Source organism: Myotis daubentonii, chromosome 2 (genome assembly GCF_963259705.1).
Source record: "Myotis daubentonii chromosome 2, mMyoDau2.1, whole genome shotgun sequence".
Classification (NCBI taxonomy): Eukaryota; Metazoa; Chordata; class Mammalia; order Chiroptera; family Vespertilionidae; genus Myotis; species Myotis daubentonii.
This window is the reverse complement of record NC_081841.1, coordinates 209,834,910-209,856,683: the sequence shown is the minus strand read 5'-3', so window position 1 is coordinate 209,856,683 and position 21,774 is coordinate 209,834,910. Positions and strand designations below refer to the sequence as shown.

The 21,774-nt window shown below is 43.5% G+C and overlaps 1 protein-coding gene across 1 annotated transcript in view; it reads right to left on the bottom strand.

The window, feature by feature from the left end:
- Positions 1-21,774, bottom strand: part of ZDHHC2 (zinc finger DHHC-type palmitoyltransferase 2) — a 61,592-nt gene that overhangs the window by 23,015 nt on the left and 16,803 nt on the right. Inside the window, exons 2-7 of the mRNA XM_059685562.1 lie at positions 14,428-14,454; positions 12,993-13,087; positions 5,112-5,232; positions 2,979-3,048; positions 2,159-2,191; positions 68-188 (exon numbers count right to left, since the gene is read on the bottom strand). Of these exons, the coding sequence (XP_059541545.1) occupies positions 68-188; positions 2,159-2,191; positions 2,979-3,048; positions 5,112-5,232; positions 12,993-13,087; positions 14,428-14,454 (467 nt within the window). The remainder of the gene's footprint in view (positions 1-67; positions 189-2,158; positions 2,192-2,978; positions 3,049-5,111; positions 5,233-12,992; positions 13,088-14,427; positions 14,455-21,774) is intronic.

Below are 21,774 nucleotides of genomic sequence, written 5' to 3'. Positions count from 1 at the left end.
AACGAAAAACTGTACTATATACTTTTATATACCCAAAAAAAAAAAAATCAACAAGGTAATGACTTACTGTCCAAAATTTGATAAAATACTGTAAATCCGTAGCAGCAATAAAAAGGCAGTACAGCAGGGAATAAGCCAAGAAAAGGAGGAAAAATTTATAATTTGAAAATCCAACACAATTGTTCACCCTGTTGATAAAACAGAAAACATTTTCGATGAGTTTTACATTTTTTAGCACAGGTATACATATGCCCAACCTTAACACAGCGTTTAGTTTTTATCATTTAAAGTGTATTGGCAAATCTTACGTGTCCTTCGTAAGATTTCTTTCCACATACACACATTCAAAATATCCGTTCCACTGAAAAGGAACTCTGTGTTTCGATTTCTCAAATTTGACGTGTAATATCGCTTTAATCGATCAAGAACCATATAACTATACAGTTAACCCTTGAACCAACGGGTTGGAACTGCACGGGTCCACTTAGGCACAGGCTGCTTTTCAATAAATATACAGTCGGCACTCTGTAACCCCAGTTTATTTGAAACAAGAAGGGAGAAAATTCAAAAAAGCATGTGCTCTTAACTAGCCTCTCACGGGTTGAGTGGCCTCATGAAGCAGGAATGCCCTGGCACTTCGGGACGCCAGGCTAGCGAGGTGAGCAAACGCCCAGGTGGAAGAGGGCCCTCAGGCAGAACAGCAAAGACTGAGGTGGCGGGGGGGGGCGGGTGGGGGGTGGGGGGGTGTGGGTGGCAGGGGGGGAGCTGTCAGCGGGCGTGGGGACTGCCCCGCAGGTGCAGTGGACTCAGGTGGGTTGTGGGGAGACGGTGGGCACTGACAGCATGCGCCATGGGAGGGTCAGCAGGGGGATACGCAGGGGATCAGGCTGCTTATCACTGAAGGTACGGGGGGGGGGGGGGGCACTGCTTGCCGAGAATGAGAGCAGAATGAATGCAACGGGGGGGGGAAAGAGTGAGGACAGCTAAAGAATGATGCCCTAACCGATTTGGCTCAGTGGATAGAGCGTTGGCCTGCAGACTCAAGGGTCCCAGGTTCAATTCCGGTCAAGGGCATGTACCTTGGTTGCGGGCACATCCCCAGTGGGGTGTGTGCAGGAAGCAGCTGATCGATGTTTCTCTCTCATCCATGTTTCTAACTCTCTATCCCTCTCCCTTCCTCTCTGTGAAAAAATCAATAAAAATATATTTTAAAAAAATGAACATAATGAAAACTAATACACAACGGAGGTTATTTAGTGAAGTCGTTTTTGGGAAGAACATCGTTGTTATAGGCGTTAAGGAGCTTTATAACCTGTTCAAGGAGAACATCTGCACAGACAGTAGCAAAAGGCAGCCCGGGGAGGGCTACAGAAGACAGTAAACCGGACGTCCCCCTGCTGTTCCTGCAACTGAGATCATCACTCTCTGTAGGTCTATGCTTCAACCTACCACTGGCACAGCCTCCTCAAGCGCCACCCCTGAAGAAGATGAGGCTCATGGAATATCATGCTCAGTGTGCAAGCCAACCTGGCTGGCAACCTCAGCGTGACTGGCAAAGGAGCGTGCACACGGGGTGGTAACTTACAGGGAAAGGTAGAGAACACCTTCAGTAGATAATGAGGCCTTTCGAATACTCTATTAAGACACCCAATTTCCTGACTTAGGAATATTTTTTAAAATATTAACGAATTCTAAGTGGAAACCCTTATTTCAACAGTATGTGTGTATTTTTGCATACTTGTTATTCTACTCCGTAATGCCAAGTTTTATGTAAAATAAACTGTTAAAGCTTTAGATTAATTATTAGAAATTTTTCAGCGAGGTATTGTGTTTATATGTACATTTTGGTGTAATTTCTGGGGAGTATTTTAGAATTTCTATGTTTATGCATGTGCATACAAAGAAAACCATTTGTTCTCAGAAAATATGAGAAGCTAACTTTTAAATTGGCAAGCTACTGGTTTTAAAATTATTCATGGAAACTCTCCTGAATAAAGACTCTTGAACTAATTAAGCAAATATCAGAAATTAAATCTGCAAGTACCTCCTAGATCAGCTAAGGCAAAATTTCATTTATAAAAAGATTTAAATAGATAAATGATTTTATTTATTAAGTTAGAAGGGACAGAAACCGGTTTAAGCATACAGCCAGACTTACCATGGGCAATGATGGTCCATCTTCAAAATACATCTAAAAAAAAAAACATATACACAAAACTCAACACCCCATGGAAACTTAGTCCCACTGAATTATTAAAAAATATATATGTTATTTCAAAAGAGTTGTAGCAAGTAAAATATTGCAAAATTATTTACTTATTTAAAAACTGAATAATAGGAGGGGGCAGGGGCTGGGTGTAGGTGGGTAAGGAGCGGGGAAGAGGGGGACATCTGTAATAAGTGTCAATAATAAACAAAATAAAAATAGGACAATAGCGAAAGTCCTCATCTAAAATAGAGACAATAGCTACTTCCAGTTATGATGCAATAATAGAACTTTCAACTGAAAATATTACATGCTTTAACGCCTAAAAACAACGCAATGAGTTCAGATACAACTATCTGATGCTGAAGAAGGTGCACCATGTCAACGGATATAAAGGAAGTCTGGGTGAAACCTGTCCTTTCATTTCCATCCTTAGGCTGAGCTATTCTACGGCTCTTGTGGTGGCACAAAGTATGTAATAACACCCGACCGTCACAGTCAACTGGGAGAGGCTCACAGAAGAAATACTTACCACATCGAGCCAGCCAAGTCTGAGCTGCTAAACATCATGCAGGACATTCATGTCAGTGTGAATCGGGGGAAGGGGACAACTGATTTTGGCCCTAAACCACACTCGTTACTAACGCAAGTGATCATGCCAATTCCTTTTCCTCAAGAAAGGTGTGAGAACATGAGCAAGGAGAGAAGGAAACAGTCTGGAAAACAGTGAGAAAAGAAACACACTCAATAGGAGAAAGAAAGGTTTTCTTACTTGTCACAGACGGAGCAGTGGTGGCAGCGGTCTGGTTTTATCAGCTGGCATCGGTCACAGTATCGGATTGCTGTGAACAAAGAGCTCCACTTAGCCTTCGACGGAACAGCGCATTGAACATGCGATTACCTGGCGCCCGTCATCTACTCCAGTTTAAATTCTAAACAACATTCCAAATTTACATTCGGTAAAATTGAGATAGTCGACTCTGTTTAAATACAAAAACGGAAAAGACTTGCCCACAGTCTCAGTTCTCTGGAGAGGTCTCCCAAGGACGGGATCTTTAGGGGAAATGTTTCTAGGGCAGCGGTCGCCAACCGATGATCGGTGAGGCCCTAAAGGTTGGCGACCGCTGTTCTAGGGCATCCTCAAGTGTCAGTGGTTATCTATCTATCTACCTACCTACCTACCTACCTACCTACCTACCTACCTACCTTTCTACCTACCTACCTACCTAGGCTCAAAAGGTTCATGGAAATATGTCCGTTTCCATCTGAGTAAACAGAATGTCTCTCTCCATGAAACCAATGATTTTCTGTACCCGCCAGGATAACCAAGAGAGGAGACAACCACATTTTAGAAATGTTATGCAAACCTAATTTTAGAAATTTGTGAATAAACTCTCTTGATCGCTTACATTGAGAAAGGTCTCACACCTCCTGTGTTGAGCGTGGTACAAGCTTAAAAGTGAGAATTAGAAGAAGTACTCCCAATAAGAATTTCAATCCTTGTAACGGGAGACCTGATCCTCCCTTCTCCAATACAGGCAGCAAAGGCAGCTATGAATGACTGAGTTGGAGAGGCTATTTCAGTCCGCAGGCGTCTCACAGGATGCAGGCAGCTACCAAAGTTACAGGAAAGCAGCTATTATGGGGGCAGTCCAGTAGGATCAGTAAAACCACACTTACAAATGTAAAATTTGGAAAAAATACTCGCCATAAGTAATTACCAAGGTTATGTCAAGCTAATGCTATAATCTCTGAAAAAGGAAACAGTTGCTATGAACTAAGAATAAGACGTGCTTTTCTTAGACCACAAGGTCTAAATGGAGTTGTTTTCAGTGTTGAAATGAGTCCCTCGTTACCCCTCACACCTTTCCTTTTTCAGGAATTGCAGGGATCAACAGCGTGGCCTTGCTGCTCAGCCTGGGAGTGAAGGTGCCCACGGGTGCCCTCCCCGTGACCCTCCAAGGTCTCCCTGGCTCCTGCCCAGTATGAAGGTGAAAGGCGGTGCTGTCCAGAGAAATATAACGGGAGCTACTTGTGCGCTTTTAAGCTCTCTAGGAGCTACCTTAAAAAAACTAAAGAGAAAGTCGTATCTTCTAGGTTTTTCCATACCAGCTCTTTGAAACCTGTAATGTATTTTACACTCACAGTTACACTGTCAGTGCTCTGTAGCCACAAGGGACTAGCAGACCGTCAATGGGCAGCACGGTCTAAAGTCACAAAATCTCCAGGTGACGTCTGGTGGACAACGCTAGATCCTCCCTGGCTGGTGATTATCTGTACTTTAGAGCACACAAGGAAAACCTTTCAAATCAAAGTGGGCGGTAACTCACTGGAAATCAAAACAACGTAAAAATAAGTTTTTTGTTTCGAGTCTTTTAATTAGATAGCTGTTAAATTATCTTAAAAATCTCACCCAAGTAAAAGAGATTTGTTATTTAAGTTGCATTTGTTAAAAAATTACCATAAATTTTAAAGATGAAAAACTGTACCAATATTTTACGTATGTTCTTATATATTGTGTATAGTTTCTGTTTTAAAGGTATGTAAGATTATATGTTATAGATCTTGCTCCCTTAAATTAAATTAAATTAAATGACAACAGGACAATCTTAAATTCAACCTTTAACAACGACTACTACTACAAATCAAGATTTCAGCACGTCATGGAGTCACAGCACGTAGGCAGGATAGATGGACAATCCATTTTGACCTGGTTGTGATCTCTGTGCCACAGTGGTACGCGTGTTCCCATTGTGGTTCATGGAACTGTGCAGTAAAGACTTCACAGCCATCCAAGACCTAGCACAATGTTTCTCAGTGAGTGTCTGCCAGTTTCAAGGACATACATATGCTCTCCCACAGTCACCACGAGCTCCTGTGCGGAGCACTGATTATCGACCTCTACCTCCAGACATGGTCCTGGTGTAGACGGGAAGGTCCTTGGCCGCTCGCCGGAGAACTTCCTGATGGGCTTCTCCCCTCGGCTCCCTCTCCAACAACTCTTTCTCTGCGTAAGAGAGGTGGAACTGGGGAACAGATTTAAATGTTAATCAGTATTTTCAAAGAAATGATAACATACATTGATCTACTAACCCAGAAGAAGACATTTATAAAATGTTAATGGCATACAGTCTATAAATTCAGAAAGGTAATAGAGTTTGAGATCTGGGCTAGTCTGTTATCCTTGCAGGTGATTAGTTTATGCATCTAGAAAGTAGAATAATAATCCTATCTAATAAAAGAGAAACATGGTAATTGGCATACGACCGCTACCCTTCCCATTGGCTAATCAGGGCAATATGCAAATTAACTGCCAGCCAAGATGGCGGCCGGCAGCCAGGCAGCTTGAAACTAACATGAGGCTTGGTTGCCTCAGTGACGGAGGAAACCAACGTTCCCCGCCTGCCGCTGCAGGCCTCTGACCTGCAACTCTAAGCAACTATGTAACAAATATAGAAGCTAAACAAAACACCAGAAACCTGCTTTAGTCCGCCGGGCTTCAGCCAGCAGGATCGCAACATTGTAAGCAAAGGCCAGAAACCCACTTTCAGCAGCGGAGGCCTAAGAGCTGGAGCCAAGCCTCAGAGCTAAAGCTAGCCCAGAATTTAAAAAAAAGAAAAAGAAAAAAAGGAGCGGTTGGGAGCTTCAGTCACCCGCCAGCCTGAAAACAGCCCTCAGCCCCTCACCCAGACTGGCCAGGCACCCCAGTGGGGACCCCCACCCTGAAGGGTGTGTGACCAGCTGCAAACAGCCATCATCCCCTCACCCAGGCTGGCCAGGCACCCCAGTGGGGACCCCCACCCTGATCCAGGACACCCTTCAGGGCAAACCAGTGGCACCCACCCGTGCACCAGGCCTCTATTCTATATAGTAAAAGGGTAATATGCCTCCCGGCACCGGGATCAGCGTGACAGGGGGCAGCGCCCAAACCCCTGATCGCCCTGCAGCTCTGTGTGAGGGGGGGGGGGGGGCGGGTTGGCACAACCTCCCTATCCACCCTGCTCTGTTCGTGACAGGGGAAGGCGCCCCAACCCCCCGATCAGCCCTGTTCTGTGCCTGATAGGGGGGAGCTCCCCAACCCCCTGATCGCCCTGCAGCTGTGTGTGTGACAGGGGGCGGGGCCACAACCTCCTGATCGGCCCTGCTCTGTGTGTGACAGGTTGTGGCGCCCCAACCACCCCCCCCCCCCCACGGGCCCTGCTCTGTGTGTGACGGGGTAGAGCCATAACCTCCCCATCAGCCCTGCCCTGAGTGTGAGAGTGGCGGCGCCCCAAACCCCTGATCGGCCCTGCTCTGTGCATGACATGGGGCAGCGCCGCAACCCCGACTGGTCCTGCTCTGTGCGTGACAGGGTACAGAGCCCCAACCCCCCTGATGGGTCCTGCTCTGTGAGTGACAGGGGGCAGTGCTCCAAACCTGATTGGCCCTGCTCTGTGCGTGACAGGGGGTGGCTCCGCAACCTCCCCATCGACCCTGCCTTGAGTGTGACAGGGGGAAGTGCCCCAACCCCCCAATTGGCCCTACCCTGAGCGTGACTGAGGGTGGCATCACAACCTCCCGATCGCCCTGCTCTGTGCATGACAGGGGGCGGCGCCCCAACTCCCCAATTGGCCCTGCTCTGAGCCCGACCAGGGGCTGCACCTAGGGATTGGGCCTGCCCTCTGCCACCCAGGAGCAGGCCTAAGCCAGCAGGTCGTTATCTCCCAAGGGGTCCCAGACTGCGAGAGGGCACAGGCCGGGCTGAGGGACCCCCCCGAGTGCACAAATTTTTGTGCACCGGGCCTCTAGTCTATATATATAAAAGGCTAATATGCAAAGTGTCCCCTTGGGAGTTTGACTGGGAGACCAGGAGTTCGATCACTCGCTATGACATGTGCTGACCACCAGGGGGCAGAACAAAGAAGGCCCGATTGGCCCTGATTGCTGGCCAGGCCTAGGAACCCTACCCATGCACGAATTTCACACACCAGGCCTCTCGTAATAATAATAATACCCATTTCCTCAGAGATTTGTGAAACTCAAGAGGAACAGAATATGTAAAAGTGCTTTATAAACTGTGGAGTTCTATCCAAATATTAGTTATATTAATAGATAAATAGCACAAGAAACAAATTTGGTTCAACAGATGAATTTTTCAATTGGATATCATTAGGGACAAAAATAGAAACAAATCTATCATGCATGTTTTCTAACCTAAGTTTTAAATTAGGAATAATTATTACACAAATTCTAATACTCAAGACAGACTAATTGTTAATTTTACTTCTTGTACTGCCAATTTGGCCCAACCAATTAAAAAATAATTATCTGAGAAAAATAAGTATTTCTTTGGGCTCCAATAAGATAATTAAAACAAAACAAAACATGGTTTTAAAAGTCTGCTTGAACATCCTCACTTTCTGGTACCATAAGATGCTCCTGGCTCACCTTGAATATTTCCTGTTCTAGTTCTAGGACCAGCTATTTCTCCAGGGAGCCCTCCTTCCTTCCACTGAAGAATGGTATTAGAAACCAAGATCAGGGCTCAAATGCAGTTTCACATCAAAGGAAAGTATAATTTTAAAAGGACATACCAATTAAAGAAAAAACTAGACTCTAAAAACAAATAAACAGCCCAGCCAGCGTGGCTCAGTGGTTGAGCCTCAACCTATGAACCAGGAGGTCACGGTTCGATTCCCAGTCAGGGCACATGCCCAGGTTGTGGGCTCGATCTCCAGTGTGGGGTGCGCAGAAGGCAGCTGATCAATCATTGATGCTTCTGTCTCTCTCTCCCTCTCTCTCCCTCTCTGAAATCAATAAAAATATATATTTATAAATAAATTAATTAAATAGAAACAAATAAACAAAACTCACAAGTGTATTTTCTTTTTGCTAGTTGTTTTTCACTTAGAACAAAAACAAACATATAATCTCACAAGTACCTAAAATGTGCAAATTACAACAGTGAAGGTGGCAACAGTTTTCTTAATAACAACATGCAACACCAAGGGGCTCATAAAACTAGAAGCACTTTATGTAAATGTCTACAATCCTTTTAGGAAACAATCTGGCAAGTGACTTAAATTTCCTCCGTCTAGTGATTCTACCTGAGAATTTATATTAAGGAAATGATTCAAAAATGGTTAATGGTCTATGTGCGGACATGTTACCAACATTATTTACAATATGATCAGTTGGGGTCAACCTGAAAATCTAAGTTAGGATGTGACTGAGTACATTTCAATGTTTCAGTGAGAATATTAGGCTGTAGTTAAAAATGAGCCAATGATGGACTATGGTGTGAAAAAAAATTAACTAGAAAGAAATTAAGAATGTAAACTGAGTTAGTGGAATGGAATTTTTTTCCTTTTATTTTCTAAATGTAATTTAGTATGGTTATATTACTTGTATATTGGGAAAACATATTACAATGTTCAGAGCCTGTTGCTAAATCTTTACAATGGTAATAAATACTATCTATCTCACACAGTTAAATGAAACAAATAAGGTAAATATGTGTTTTGTGGAAAAATCATCTGACAAAGCCTGGTACAGCTGTAACTTCACTGTGTCGATCCCATTGAAACTGTTATTTCTTCTGCATTTTGTATCACTCCATTTCCCCACTGTATTCATTCACTATTTCAAACCTTCTCTGTTCTTACAAACCTCAGTCAACCCAACTCTCTCATCATTCTTAGCCGATAACCTTCCACATAATTCGAGGGAGAAATCAGAAGTCATTTCAACTTCCTGCCAAAGCTAGAAGCAGAGACTTACATCTGCACACACTCCTTCTCTACTTCCAATGACTTGATAAATATTTATCGAGTCCCTTTTATGGCTGAGACACTGCTTCCCTACTGGCGATGGATTAGTGAACAAAACAGATAAAGTGGATGCCTCTCAGAGCTTGTGTCCTAGGGGTGTTAGAAAAATGAATGTGGGATGTGTTACAGAATGTTACGCTACGGAGAAGAACAGAGTAAGGTCCAGGTTATAGGGAACACCGGGGTAGGAGGGTTTTGCTATTTCATACAGAGTGGTCTTGGAAAACCTCACAGATGAGGTGCCACTTGGACAGAGACACAGAGAGAAGAAAGGGAGGGTCACACAGGAGAAGAGTGCTCAGGTCAAGGAGAAGCAGCAGGTGTCGCGGCTCCTGAAGGGGGAACGCGCTCAGCACGTGGATGGGTCAGCAGGAGGCCAGGAGGCTGAGGGGCACTCAGGAAGAGTGCGTCACTGTGTGCACACATGCATGACCCATGGACGCACTCGGGGGGGGGGGAGGGCGAGGGCCTGGGGGGGAGGAAAGGGGGGCTGGAGGGGACTGATGGGGGGAAAAGGGGACATATGTAATACTTTCAACAGTAAAGATTTAAAAATTAAAAACAATAATTAAAAAAACAACACAGAAGAGTGGGTCAGATATGCAGTGTGGGCCCGGCCATGGGCAGCCTCCCGGGCTCCAGCAGGAAACTAGGTTTTCACTCTGAGGGGCTCAGATGTCATAGGAAAGTCCTGAGAAGAAGAAGATGACAGGATCTGCCTTGTTTTTGAAAGAATGACTGGTTACTGCGCTGAAAACATACAGAAGCGGACAAGTACGAAAGCAAGGAAACCTGCTGACCGGGTACCGCAACACACGAGTGGGAGAGGCAGTGGCCTGGGCCGGAGGGAGGAAGTGAGGGGACACAGCTCACGCCGAGAGCTCTGAGGGCCCGGCTTACTGCACGTGCTGAGCGACTGCGTGTGGGTCTGAACAACTGGACGAAGGGAGCGGCCGCTGCAGAGACAGGGAGACGTCAGCAATCGGCGGGTTGGGGAGGGGGGCGGGACCCGAAGTCTGTCTTCACAACTAGATGCCAAATAGGCAGCTGTAAACGAGCCTGGGGTTAGAAGAGAGGACCGGACTGATGATATTAACCTGAAAGCGATAGCAATGCATGAGGCGATAAAGCCATAATGTAGATAAATAAGAGAGACCCAGAGGCTGAGCTCTGAGATAATACAATGCTTCAGAGCAGCGGTTCTCAACCTGTGGGTCGTGACCATCGGAAAACACATATAGCATATCAGATATTTACATTATGATTCATAACAGTAGCAAAATTACAGTGATGAAGTAGCAACGAAAATAGTTTTATGGTTGGGGGTCACCACAACATGAGGAACTGTATTAAAGGGCCGTGGCATTAGGAAGGTTGAGAACCACTGCTAGAGGCTCAGGAGATGATGAGGAACCACCGAAGGCGGCCAAGAAGGAGGTGCCAGTACAAATAAAAACAGAATGATCTGGATGAGAAAGGAGATAAGAATAAACCAGAAAGAAAATAATGGCCCGGTGTACACAGGAAACTACGCGTAATGAAGAACTACTGGTGTATAAAGTGTGAAGTCAGAAATTTAGACAAGAGTCCCTGTTGTCCGACTCGGGCGGCGGGCCTTCACCGTAAGGGGAGGCATGAGAAGATACAAGCAGGGGAGGGAAGTACTCCATTTGCTTTTTGGATGGGTCGCTCCAGCTTCAGGATGGAGCATGAATGTTTGCAGGGTTCTGGGAAGGGAACGTCGGCAAAGCTGAAAACAGTGACATCATATAGAAGACTGCAGTGTCTCTGACAAAAGAGAGGATGGAGACTCTGAATTAAGTCAATGATTCAAAAAGAAAGAAGGGGTTGTAACTAAAAAAAATATATGGGGAGGTGAAAACATCAGCAGACTTTGGATGCTGGCAGAGGGGCGAGGAAGCCAGAGGACGGAGCACGGCTGCCAAGCGTCTGGCCTGAATGACGAGGTGGAGGTCAGGGGCATTAAGCAGCCTAAGAAATGGATGAGTCACAGTTTGGGGAAGGAGAGGGTAGTGAATTCAGTTTTTGATGTGTTAGGTTTAAGGTGTCAGTGGAATGATCAAGAAGCTACGTTTGGCAGGGAGGTTGTGTCTGAAATTCACAGGAGAGGTCAGAAGTAAAAATACATTTGGAAATTTTCAACAGAGGTCATGGGTAAGGTTATAATCATCAGTACAGTGGATGAGATCACCTACAATGGACATCACAATTTCCCTTCAAACCTACAAGTAAGGCCAGGATGGGGGTAGGAGGAAAAAAGTAGGTAGTAGAAGGAAAAGGGGCTATATCTAATACATTCTAGGCCAGGGGTGGGCAAACTTTTTGACTCGAGGGCCACAATGGGTTCTTAAACTGGACCGGAGGGCCGGAACAAAAGCATGGATGGAGTGTTTGTGTGAATTAATATAAATTCAAAGTAAACATCATTACATAAAAGGGTACGGTCTTTTTTTTTTTTTAGTTTTATTCATTTCAAACGGGCCGGCAGGCCGTAGTTTGCCCACGGCTGTTCTAGGCCAAGCATACCATTACTTCTTTGCAAGTACTGTGTTTTGTTTTTAATATCCTTTCCTAGGACATATAGCATATTTACTGGGCTTTTTTTTGGGTTTTGTTTTGTTTACCATAGCTGCTTTTCAAACAGGTCACTTTAGGAAACAATCTGTAGTGATGCCCAGACTTTAACTTTTTAAAACTTTTTTTGTTAATCCTCACCCAAGGATATTTTTCCATAGATTTTTAGGGAGAGTGGAAGAGAGAGAGAAAGACAAAGAGAAACATTGATGTGAGAGAAACACATCGATTGGTTGCCTCCTGCATGAGTCCCGACCAGGGCCTGGCCCAGGAGGAGCCTGCAACTGAGGTACGTGCCCTTGGCCAGAACTGAACCCAGGACCCTTTGGTCTGCAGGCCGACGCTCTATCCACTGACCCAAACTGGCCAGGGCCTTTTCCATTTTTTTTTTTTTAAGTTAGCCTACTAAAACACTATTATTACTGGGGAAAAAGTTTATTTCTATTCAACGAACATGTACTGGACTAAGTGCCAAATATATAAAAATGAGTAAGACACAGCCCTTTATTCCAAGAATATCTAACTAACCAAGATTAAAGACCCAGAAACAAACAGCCAGATGATCTTTGCGAAATGCATATCAGATCATATCACTTTACTTAAAAGCTTCTGTGGATGAAACTGACCCCTAATATCCATCCTTCTTCTAACATGGCTAACACGGCCATCAAGAATAAAGACTACGCCCCAGTCTTCTGTGCAAACAGATTATGGCCATAGAACTAAGTTCTAAATGTAAGTGGAAACAGCATCAGCAACTTCCAAAAAGAGTCCTTAAAGGGAAGGACATTCCTTCTGCTTCTCTTTCCTACTTTTTCTGGCCTGTTGACTGGAATGCAGACATGACGGCTGGAACCAAGCAGCCATATTAGGCTAAGAGGTGACCTTGGGAATGGAGGCTACACATGTCAGAGCAACAACACAGAAGCAGCCTGGAGACCTGGCGGGTGTAGCCCAGCTATAGACTTTGAATATAGAGAATAGGTAAATAATTACTTTGCTGTTTGGTGGCTCACAGCCAACTAACACACCACTAATAGGATAATTTTAATTGAAGCATGTCTACTTTCCTTTCTATCTATCTATCTATCTATCTATCTATCTATCTATCTAATGTATTTTATCTATCCATCCATCCCGATATCTAACCCTAAAAGTAGAACACACGACAGATTTAACATTGGAAATATAATACTCATCCAGTGCAAAACTAATATTTACCAAGTGAAAATTCAAGTATTTACTAATAGATACATTAATATTAAAAAACTATCACACTCAATAAGTTTGCAATATTAATAAAAAGACATAAAATTAACTCTTCAGACATCAGAATTATTGATTTCCAACTTTAGGATGACTTTACTAATATTTTTACTTACTTCTTTTGAAGGGTTCATTGGCAATGTAAAGATGGTTTTCCAATACGACCAGACAAACATTGCAAAAAGGAGATGATAAGCAATCAGGCACACAACTAAAGTGAGAGAAACATAATTATTACTGTAATATGTGAGTTGGTATTCAAAACAATCTGCTTATTCTAAAACGCCAAAATTGCCAAATATAATAAGTTCATTTTATTTTGAATTTTTATTATTAATTTTTATAATTGTAAATAAGTTCATTTATAGCATACTGGAATAGGCACAACTCAATGAATGAATTTTTATACCTAAAGCCAAGGGTTTTTAAAAAATCCCTAATAATGCATAATTAGATGTGACCATGATTAGTGCCCTCCCACCTGTAGGTAGGCCCGTCTATTGTCAAAAATGGCTCACAGCCACGTTTCCTAAACTGGTAAAGTGAGCACTTATGCCTGCAACTCTAAATCAGAAGCACAGCATTAAACAACTGTCAGAACGTTCAGGCTCTAAGATCTCTGCTTCATGGACAAAGAATCGCAAAAGCCGCTCCCATGTGAAAAGCTGTTTAATCGCTTGCTCAGCTCCAGTCAAATCCGGCGGCCCTCGCTGTGTTAATGACAACACATCTAAGCAGAGAACCACCTGGATAAAGAGTGGTGTCTTCCAGTGGAAGGTCAAGTGTCTTGTTTACCACACCGGACGACCGTTAGGAAAAGCATTCTGACACTTGTTTCAGGTAAAATATGTGAACACACTCTGTGTTGTGTTTTATTCTTGACGTGCTATGCAAATAGAAAATATTGGTTTTTGTATACAGGGATAATGATTAATTCTGGAATATACATACAGGGTGTCCCCCAGAATGTATACACACTTTAACAGCTGAGAGCTCAATTTTGACAATGAAATGTATTTTCATAAACACTGCCTTTATATTGATTCAAAGTGTGTGTATACATTTTTGGGACACCCTATAGATAACAATTCTGTAGATACAGATGAATAAAATATGCTGATTTAAAAGATAGCCTATCTGGTATTTTAAAACAGTAGCAATTTTAACTTTTTAAAAGAATGATGATACTCATAGAATCATTAAAAAGTTAAATCATCCATTAAGGCATAAATCAGTGAGACATAACTACAGCCAAAGATATTTTCCATGAATTATGCAGGAGATGGGTACGGGGTAGAACAGGAAGTTGCTGGTGTTCCCGTATGTGGAAGCCATGAGCAGCTGGCACAGTTACAGGCATCGCCGGCAGAGTTCCCTGCCGTGTGGGGCAGGATTCAGTCTAGGGACTACGAGAATGGATATCTTTGACCCCATCTTATCTCCACGTCCTTAAAGAACAGTTTATTTATCCCAACCAAAGCTAAGTGAATTCAATTTGCTTCTTTCAAATGATTTTTAAAATTTTACATCTGAAACAACAGCATATTTTACCTTGTTCTCCAATGTTTTCCATGGACACTGTAGACAAATTAAAAAGAAAGAGAGTTATATGAAGCACCTGGCAAACACAGGGCCTGACAGAGACACAGGCTAGTATTTGGACTCCCCTGCAAACCCACATTCTTCAAATATTTGTCCCACTTTATTCAGAGGAGAGGTGAGCACTGCGGGCGAGAGGGTGGGGAAGGGAGACAGGGTCGCCTCTCCCCGCATTTCAGGCCCGGGGTTCCCACACAGAACACAAAACCTGTCAGGCTTGCCCCTGGGGGTCTTGCTCCCATAGTACTGATTGGTTTCTCGTCTCTCTCCCAACTACAGAGTTCAGACAGAAGTATTGTTCTCCAGGTCATTCCATTTCCAGAGACAGTTAATGTTGTTGATAGATAAACGGTAACCACCTAGTTAGCGCTCCAAAATGAAAAAAAAATAAAAATAAAAATAAAAATAAAAAAAAGCTGTGTCCACCCCACACACTCCTTTTCCAGTTTCTGAAAGTACAGATTCCTGTGCCCAAGGACTCACTGCTCCCTACATGTAATGAGAGGCCCGGGCAACTGCCAGAGAGACTGCCATCCCTTCGGAGCCGCGGTAAATATCCCGGCGCGGCAGGGAGATGAGCACGGGGACGAGAGCCGGAACTGAGTGACCCAGTTTCCTCAGCGTCTGGATTGCCTGCTTGCAGTTTCTCATCTGCTCTTCCTCCATTTGTGCTAAAGTGTTTGGACGTTCTCGTCTATCTCAGCTATAGCAGAAGAAGATGTGACTTGTCTGTGTATTTCCGCCCCTATTTGGCTTTTGAAAGGGGTGCACTGTTCCAGGGCTTAGTCCTAGAACATATAATTTCATTGTCTTAAGAAGCACTAGAATCAGAGGGTAATGTTGTAAAAGATTTTTAAGATTACCTGACCCAACAATAAAGATAAAGTTAAAAAGAAAACGTGTTTCATAAGCAAAAAAATAAAGGGATTTTCTGATCAAACCAACCTCCTTTCGGAGAGGGCTACCGACTGTTGTCTAGGCATTTCCGCAGCAGCCGGAGCCACAGTTTGGGAGAGCAGCTCATTCCAGGGTTGGATTGTTCTAAGAATGATTACGGGACTATTGTGTGCTGAAATTAGCCTCTTGGTGGCTTCTGGCTATGGCTTCGATGTTTCCCACCTGTATCCATAAGCAGAAAATCTAAATGACAGACCTTCCCATACTCAAAGCTGTGTCCGTTCCCCTTGAAAGTGTTCTCATTAAAGTTCATAATGTTTTTATGAACAGCAAACACATATCTATCCACAAGTGAATCTAAAAATTAAATGAATAAAAAAACTGATGAACAGAATAAACTGGTGACTATAATAGAATCAGGGGCATAGAAAGGGAGTGGACTGACAATTCTCTGGGGGAAAGGAGTGTAAGGGGTGCAGGGAAAGACTGGACAAAAATCGTACACCTATGGATGAGGACAGTTGTGGGGGGGTAAGGGCAGAGGGTGGGGTGGGAACCGGGTGGAGGGTATCTATGGGGGGGAAAAAGAGGAACATCTGTAATAATCTGAACAATAAAGATTTAATTAAAAAAAAATGTTCTCGTTTAGCCCAAATACGGCATGACTTGCAGACTCACCAACGCTAATGTGGCTCCTTCCTAGGCTCTCAATTTCCTGTAACATTTCTGATCCCCAGAATGGGACTGGCCCACACAGATGAACTCTGCCTTACTAATGGCTGGAGGGTGACGGAGTGCACTTCCTCAGAGAACTGCTACAGCGGCTGGGCTGAGGGTCCTGGGAGGGGCCTGGGAGGGCCCTCAGCAAGCTGTCCACTCTCTCAGACCCTGCCCCTCCCTCCCTTTAAGCATTTCTCTCTAGGCACTGACTTCCCGGCTTCCAAAGTGCTCCAAAGCTGACTGCAGCTCCTCCTCGGATCAAAATTTCAAAATTTCCAATCCATTAGTGGAGCTAATATAAGGAATTGGAAAAGCAATTTGACTCCATTTGCACAACTGTGTATGAATGGCCCTTAATGACCATTCCAGAGGAGGGGGTGTTTCAAAGAAAATGTATTTGCTAACCCATGACTCTAGCTGTCAAAACTGAAAGAAGGAAAACAAAATGAAATTTAAAACGAAAAAGTACAGTTAGTAGGAACGGATTATCTTTTTGACCGGGACCACTACTTTATTGGCTGATACGCATTCAAAGACATCGTTTTAAAGGCTATTTCTTCATTTCACAGCTTATTTTTCTCTAAATGTACTTCAAAATCCACAGATCCTCTATTTTTTTTTTCCGTTAAATAAGTTATATGCATGGACATGGAGGCCTGCTGATGGTAAATAATTCCGTAAAATGTAGAAGTTCAAAAAGGCTGTGTCAATTACACGCCACAAAGATTCTGCACCTGCCGGATGTCCTATAAACATTAAATAAATCTTAACTTTTGTCAGTATCTTAGGTAGAAATAAAAATCACTGCTTTAGTACTAATTTCCCTGGTCACTGGTGAAGGTTGGCATTATTTAAAAAAATATGATGATTGGGGGTTTTTTTCCATCTCTTCTGAGTGAATTACCACTTTCCCATTAGTTTATGTCTCTTACTTATTGAATTCTTTGATATATTCTGGACAGTAATGCCATGTCTGTTATATATGTTGCAAGTAACATTGTATATAACTACTTTCAAAGGATTTAATATATACTAGCAAAATCTATGGCTTATCATTGATTAAAAACAGTATCAACATTTTCAAATTGACCTGTTTCAGTATTTGATACAGGGTCTCTCCCATGGTGAGCCTGAGGACACGAATGCTCTCTCAAACATGTGCATCTAAGTAGTAAGTCAATGATTCAACTTGTAATTTTCAGTATAGCACCACTGTCAATTTCAACATTTTCTTTCTCATTGGAAAAACACATCGAATGTACAATGTCATCGTCAAATGCATATAGTTTTGTTCTTAAATGCCTATTTTAAGAAAAGGTTGCATTTACTCTTGGGATAAAAGCATCACAGTATTACCTGAAATATTTACTATTCGTACATCTGATGATCATCTAAATACATTTAGTAGTAACACTGGGGTCACTGTTTTAAATTTTCATTTCAAAAATTTATTTGTCTAATTTTATCTTGGACTGGCCTAATTTCTTTCTGGTCCATGGCCTACAATGCCTGCATTGTTTTCCATTAAATTGATTGGGGTGACGTTGGTCAATATGAACATACAGGTTTCAGGTGTGGGTTTCTATGTTACAGGATCTGTATATTGCACCACGTGCTCACCACCCAAAGTCAAATCTCCTGTCACCAAATAATAGGACCCCATGATCCCATTTTAAGATTTCTAACTTTCCAATATGCTTCCAGAACTTTAAACTCTTCCCTGATTAGCTACAGTGCAGCTAGAAAGCAAGGACCCTGACTTGTTAAGATCCTAAGGCAGTGGTCCGCAAACTGCGGCTCTCGAGCCACATGCGGCTCTTTGGTCCCTTGAGTGTGGCTCTTCCACAAAATACCACGTGTGGGCGATTGAAACTTCGTGGCCCATGCGCAGAAGTCGGTTTTCGGCTTGGGTGAGTCTATTTTGAAGAAGTGGCGTTAGAAGAAGTGGGGGGTGTCGGTCGGTCGGGTGACGGGAGACGCGGTGCAGGCGGGCCATAGGATATGCAGCGCGGGGGAGGCGCGCGCGATTCATGCACGAGTTGAGTGAGCCGGTCAGTCAGCAGTCTCATGTGCAGTGGTTAGTGCTAGTCGTGTCCGCAAATTGCGCGCGGGTGACAAAAGTACCTACTCGAAGCATAAAGTTACCTGTATGTTTCTCAGCTGCAAATCCTACAGGTATTTTTGTCATCAATTTAAGAATTGTAATTCTTTTGTGTTGGTGGCTTTATTATTATAAAACTAGAGGCCCGGTGCACAAAAATTTGTGCACTCAGGGGGTCCCTCAGCCCGGCCTGTGCCCTCTCGCAATCTGGGACCCCTCGGGGGATGTCCACTTGCCAGCGGGGAGCAGGCCTAAGCTGCAGTCAGACATCCTTAGCGCTGCTGAGGAGGCAGGAGAGGCTCCCGCCACCACCGCTGTGCTGGCAGCCATCAGCCTGGCTTGTGGCTGGGCAGAGCTCCCCCCGTGGGAGCGCACTGATGACCAGGCAGCTCCCGCATTGAGCGTCTGCCCCCTGGTGGTCAGTGTGTGTCATAGTGACCAGTCATTCCCAGTCGTTCTGCTGTTAGGGTCAATTTGCATATTACCCTTTTATTATATAGGATGAAACATTTTTTTAGGTGCCCTGTTTGAGATGGCTACAAAGAAGAAGCAAAGAAAAACGGAAGACGAAAACCGTGAATTTAAAGTTGAATGTACTTACCTATATAGTTTAAGTTTAAAAAATTTGGCTCTCTAAAGAAATTTCAATCGTTGTACTGTTGATATTTGGCTCTGTTGACTAATGACTTTGCCGACCACTGTCCTAAGGAACTGCAGCAACTTCTCGGCACTGATTGTGTATACACAGAGAGAAGTGGGAATGGAAAATTATTACCAGTTACCAAGGGCGATGCTCCTGTTTGCCAAGAGCACATGAAGGTCGTGAAAGATTACTTCTGAGGATCTGGAGCCATCAAGGACACAGCAAGGCTGGGAGTTCCAGCTGCCAGTTGTTTACTGTGTCTCTTTCTGCCTAACCCCCTCCTCCCTCCTTAAGCATTTCTCTAAGAAACAGAGCCGGCATTACAGCAAAGGCCGAACTGGTTTAGAATGTTTAAGAGTGATACTCTGCGTTGCGTATTGATCCCTAAGAAATCCGTTTGTAAAAATATAACAGGTTAAACCAAAGCTGAAGAGCGAGGCTGTCGGCCCAAGGAATAACCGTTTAAGATACAAAGGACAAACTACTTCTTCATCCAACTTGGCTTGAACAAAAAAACATCCAAAACTTCAGATACTAAAACACGCCTTCATAGTAGTTTTAAAAAAAGTACTTCCCCCCTTAAATTAGCCAAGAACAGTTACATAATTGTTGCTAGAACAATTTGGTAGTCTCCCTGCAAATGTATATTGCTGTGATCTTTTTATTTCTGTTCTTAATCACAATTTCCTTTAACTTGCCTTCAAACTGAAACTCCCTCTTTTGGAGGAGGGAATACTGCACCCATGCCGCATACACAGGGCAACGCCTCCATATAAAACCACTAGGCTATCCCCAAACTCAGTCTGACACGGACACATCTCAGCCCCATGCGTGTAGATAACGAAGAACACCAACAACAAGGATGTGGTTCTAGTGAAGGAATCTTAAGGATACTTTATAGCCAAGGTTTATTTTTTTTTTCCTGCTTATGTTTCACTCATTTTTTGAAAAACATTCCCTGACCAAACTATACTTACACTGCTGACGGTAAAATGATAATGAGACTCTGTCCCTGTGCTCCAAAGCTTATGAGAAATCATTGTAGTTAGAAGTTAAAACTGGAAAACACACACACAAAAACCCCAAACCAGGACATCGTTATTAAACACTTTCAATTAAGGGATTAAGCAGTACAAATTGGTAGCTGCAACACAGTCATGGGAGTATAAACTACAGCCTTGGGAATATAGCCAATAATATTACAATAACTCTGTATGGTGCCAGGTGGGCACTGGAAATATCGGAGGGAACACTTTGTAAAGCATAGGATTACCTAACCTCTGTGCTGAAACCAATACAAAATGACATTGGATATAAACTGTATGTATAATTGAGAAATAAAACACATTTTTTAAAATTTCCAATTAATCACAGAAGCAGCTCAGATTCACAAGATTAAGGTAAAATAATAGTAGCAGTACAAGTATGCTTGACCTCCTCATGTCTAACAAAATCGCTCCTTTGACCTTCACAGGAAAACTCCCTTGAGCAGTCATTCCAATGCACTGTCTCTACCCCTCCCTCCCTACTGCTTTCTCCGCCAGCTCCAACAGTCCTCATCCCAAACATCGCATGACTACCTCGCCTGCACCCGCACCCTCACCGCCCACTTCTCCTCACTCAGGCTCCTCTGACAGAATGAGCTAAGCTCTGGTAGAGATGCTATGTCACTGAGCCAGGGAATCCTTTGACTGAATTTGCGTGGGAACCCCTTGCAGCACATTCCTTTGTCCTTCCAGCTACTTTCCTAGAAGCTCTAGTTCATTTTCAATGGATGACGATCACAACTTGGGCAGTGGGAGGGCATCCTAGAAACCATCCCCATGAATACTGGTGACGTTACTGCCAGACCATCTTAATGGCAGGCCTAAGGAATATAGATTATTCAAACTGATGTTTCCAGTGGAATTCTAACCATACCCTTCTATTGCTAACACAGCTTTTTGAATTTATTTCCTTTACAACAGATGTACTTACATTTAAAAAAATCTATTTTTTTTTATTGATTTCAGAGAGGAAGGGAGAGGGAGAGATAGAAACATCAATGATGAGAGAGAATCATTGATCAGTTACCTCCTGCATGCCCCCCAATGGGGATCGAGCCTGCAACCTGGGCACGTGCCCCAACCAGGAATCCAACCTTGACCTCCTGGTTTATAGGTCTACGCTCAACCACTGAGCCATGCTGGCTGGGGCCTACTTATATTTTTAAATATTGCTCACACTGAGTTTTCCTTTGTAATCCTCACACGCCATTGTAATTTTATTGACAAATGCAGTCCTGCCTTACTATCCACATCTCTCACCTGCTCCTCCTCCTGTTCCCAATGCTGCAGCATTCCTGGGCCTGCTTGCTTCGTAAGCATGCTAACACCGTCTCCTCTCTCCCCTCTGCATCCAGCTGGCTGGTAGGAGACCTGGACTCCAGTCCAATCTTCCCACCCAGCACATGTGACCTTGATCATGACATTCAGCTGACCTGTCCTTCAATTTTATTCCTTAAACAAAAATTTGCACTTTATCTGAAAGGTTCCTCTGGCTCTAAAAGTATCGTCAGTTCTACTGTGATGTATTAATAAAAAAAGAAAAAATACTGACTTTTAGAAACCTAGGGCAAAAGCCATTCTGCAAATACAGTCATCAGTGGGTTTGTAGAAACTGTTCTGTCCAGGACAGATAAATAGCTTCAGCACAGAAAACAAAGAGTAGAGCAGTGGTTCTCAACCTTCCTAATGCTGCGACCCTTTCATACAGTTCCTCACGTTGTGGTGACCCCCAATTTCATTGTTACAAGTTGAACATAATTAAAGCATAGTGATTAATCACAAAAACAATATGTAATTATATATGTGTTTTCCGATGGTCTTAGGCGACCCCTGTGAAAGGGTCGTTCGACCCCCAAAGGGGTCGCGACCCACAGGTTGAGAACCGCTGACCT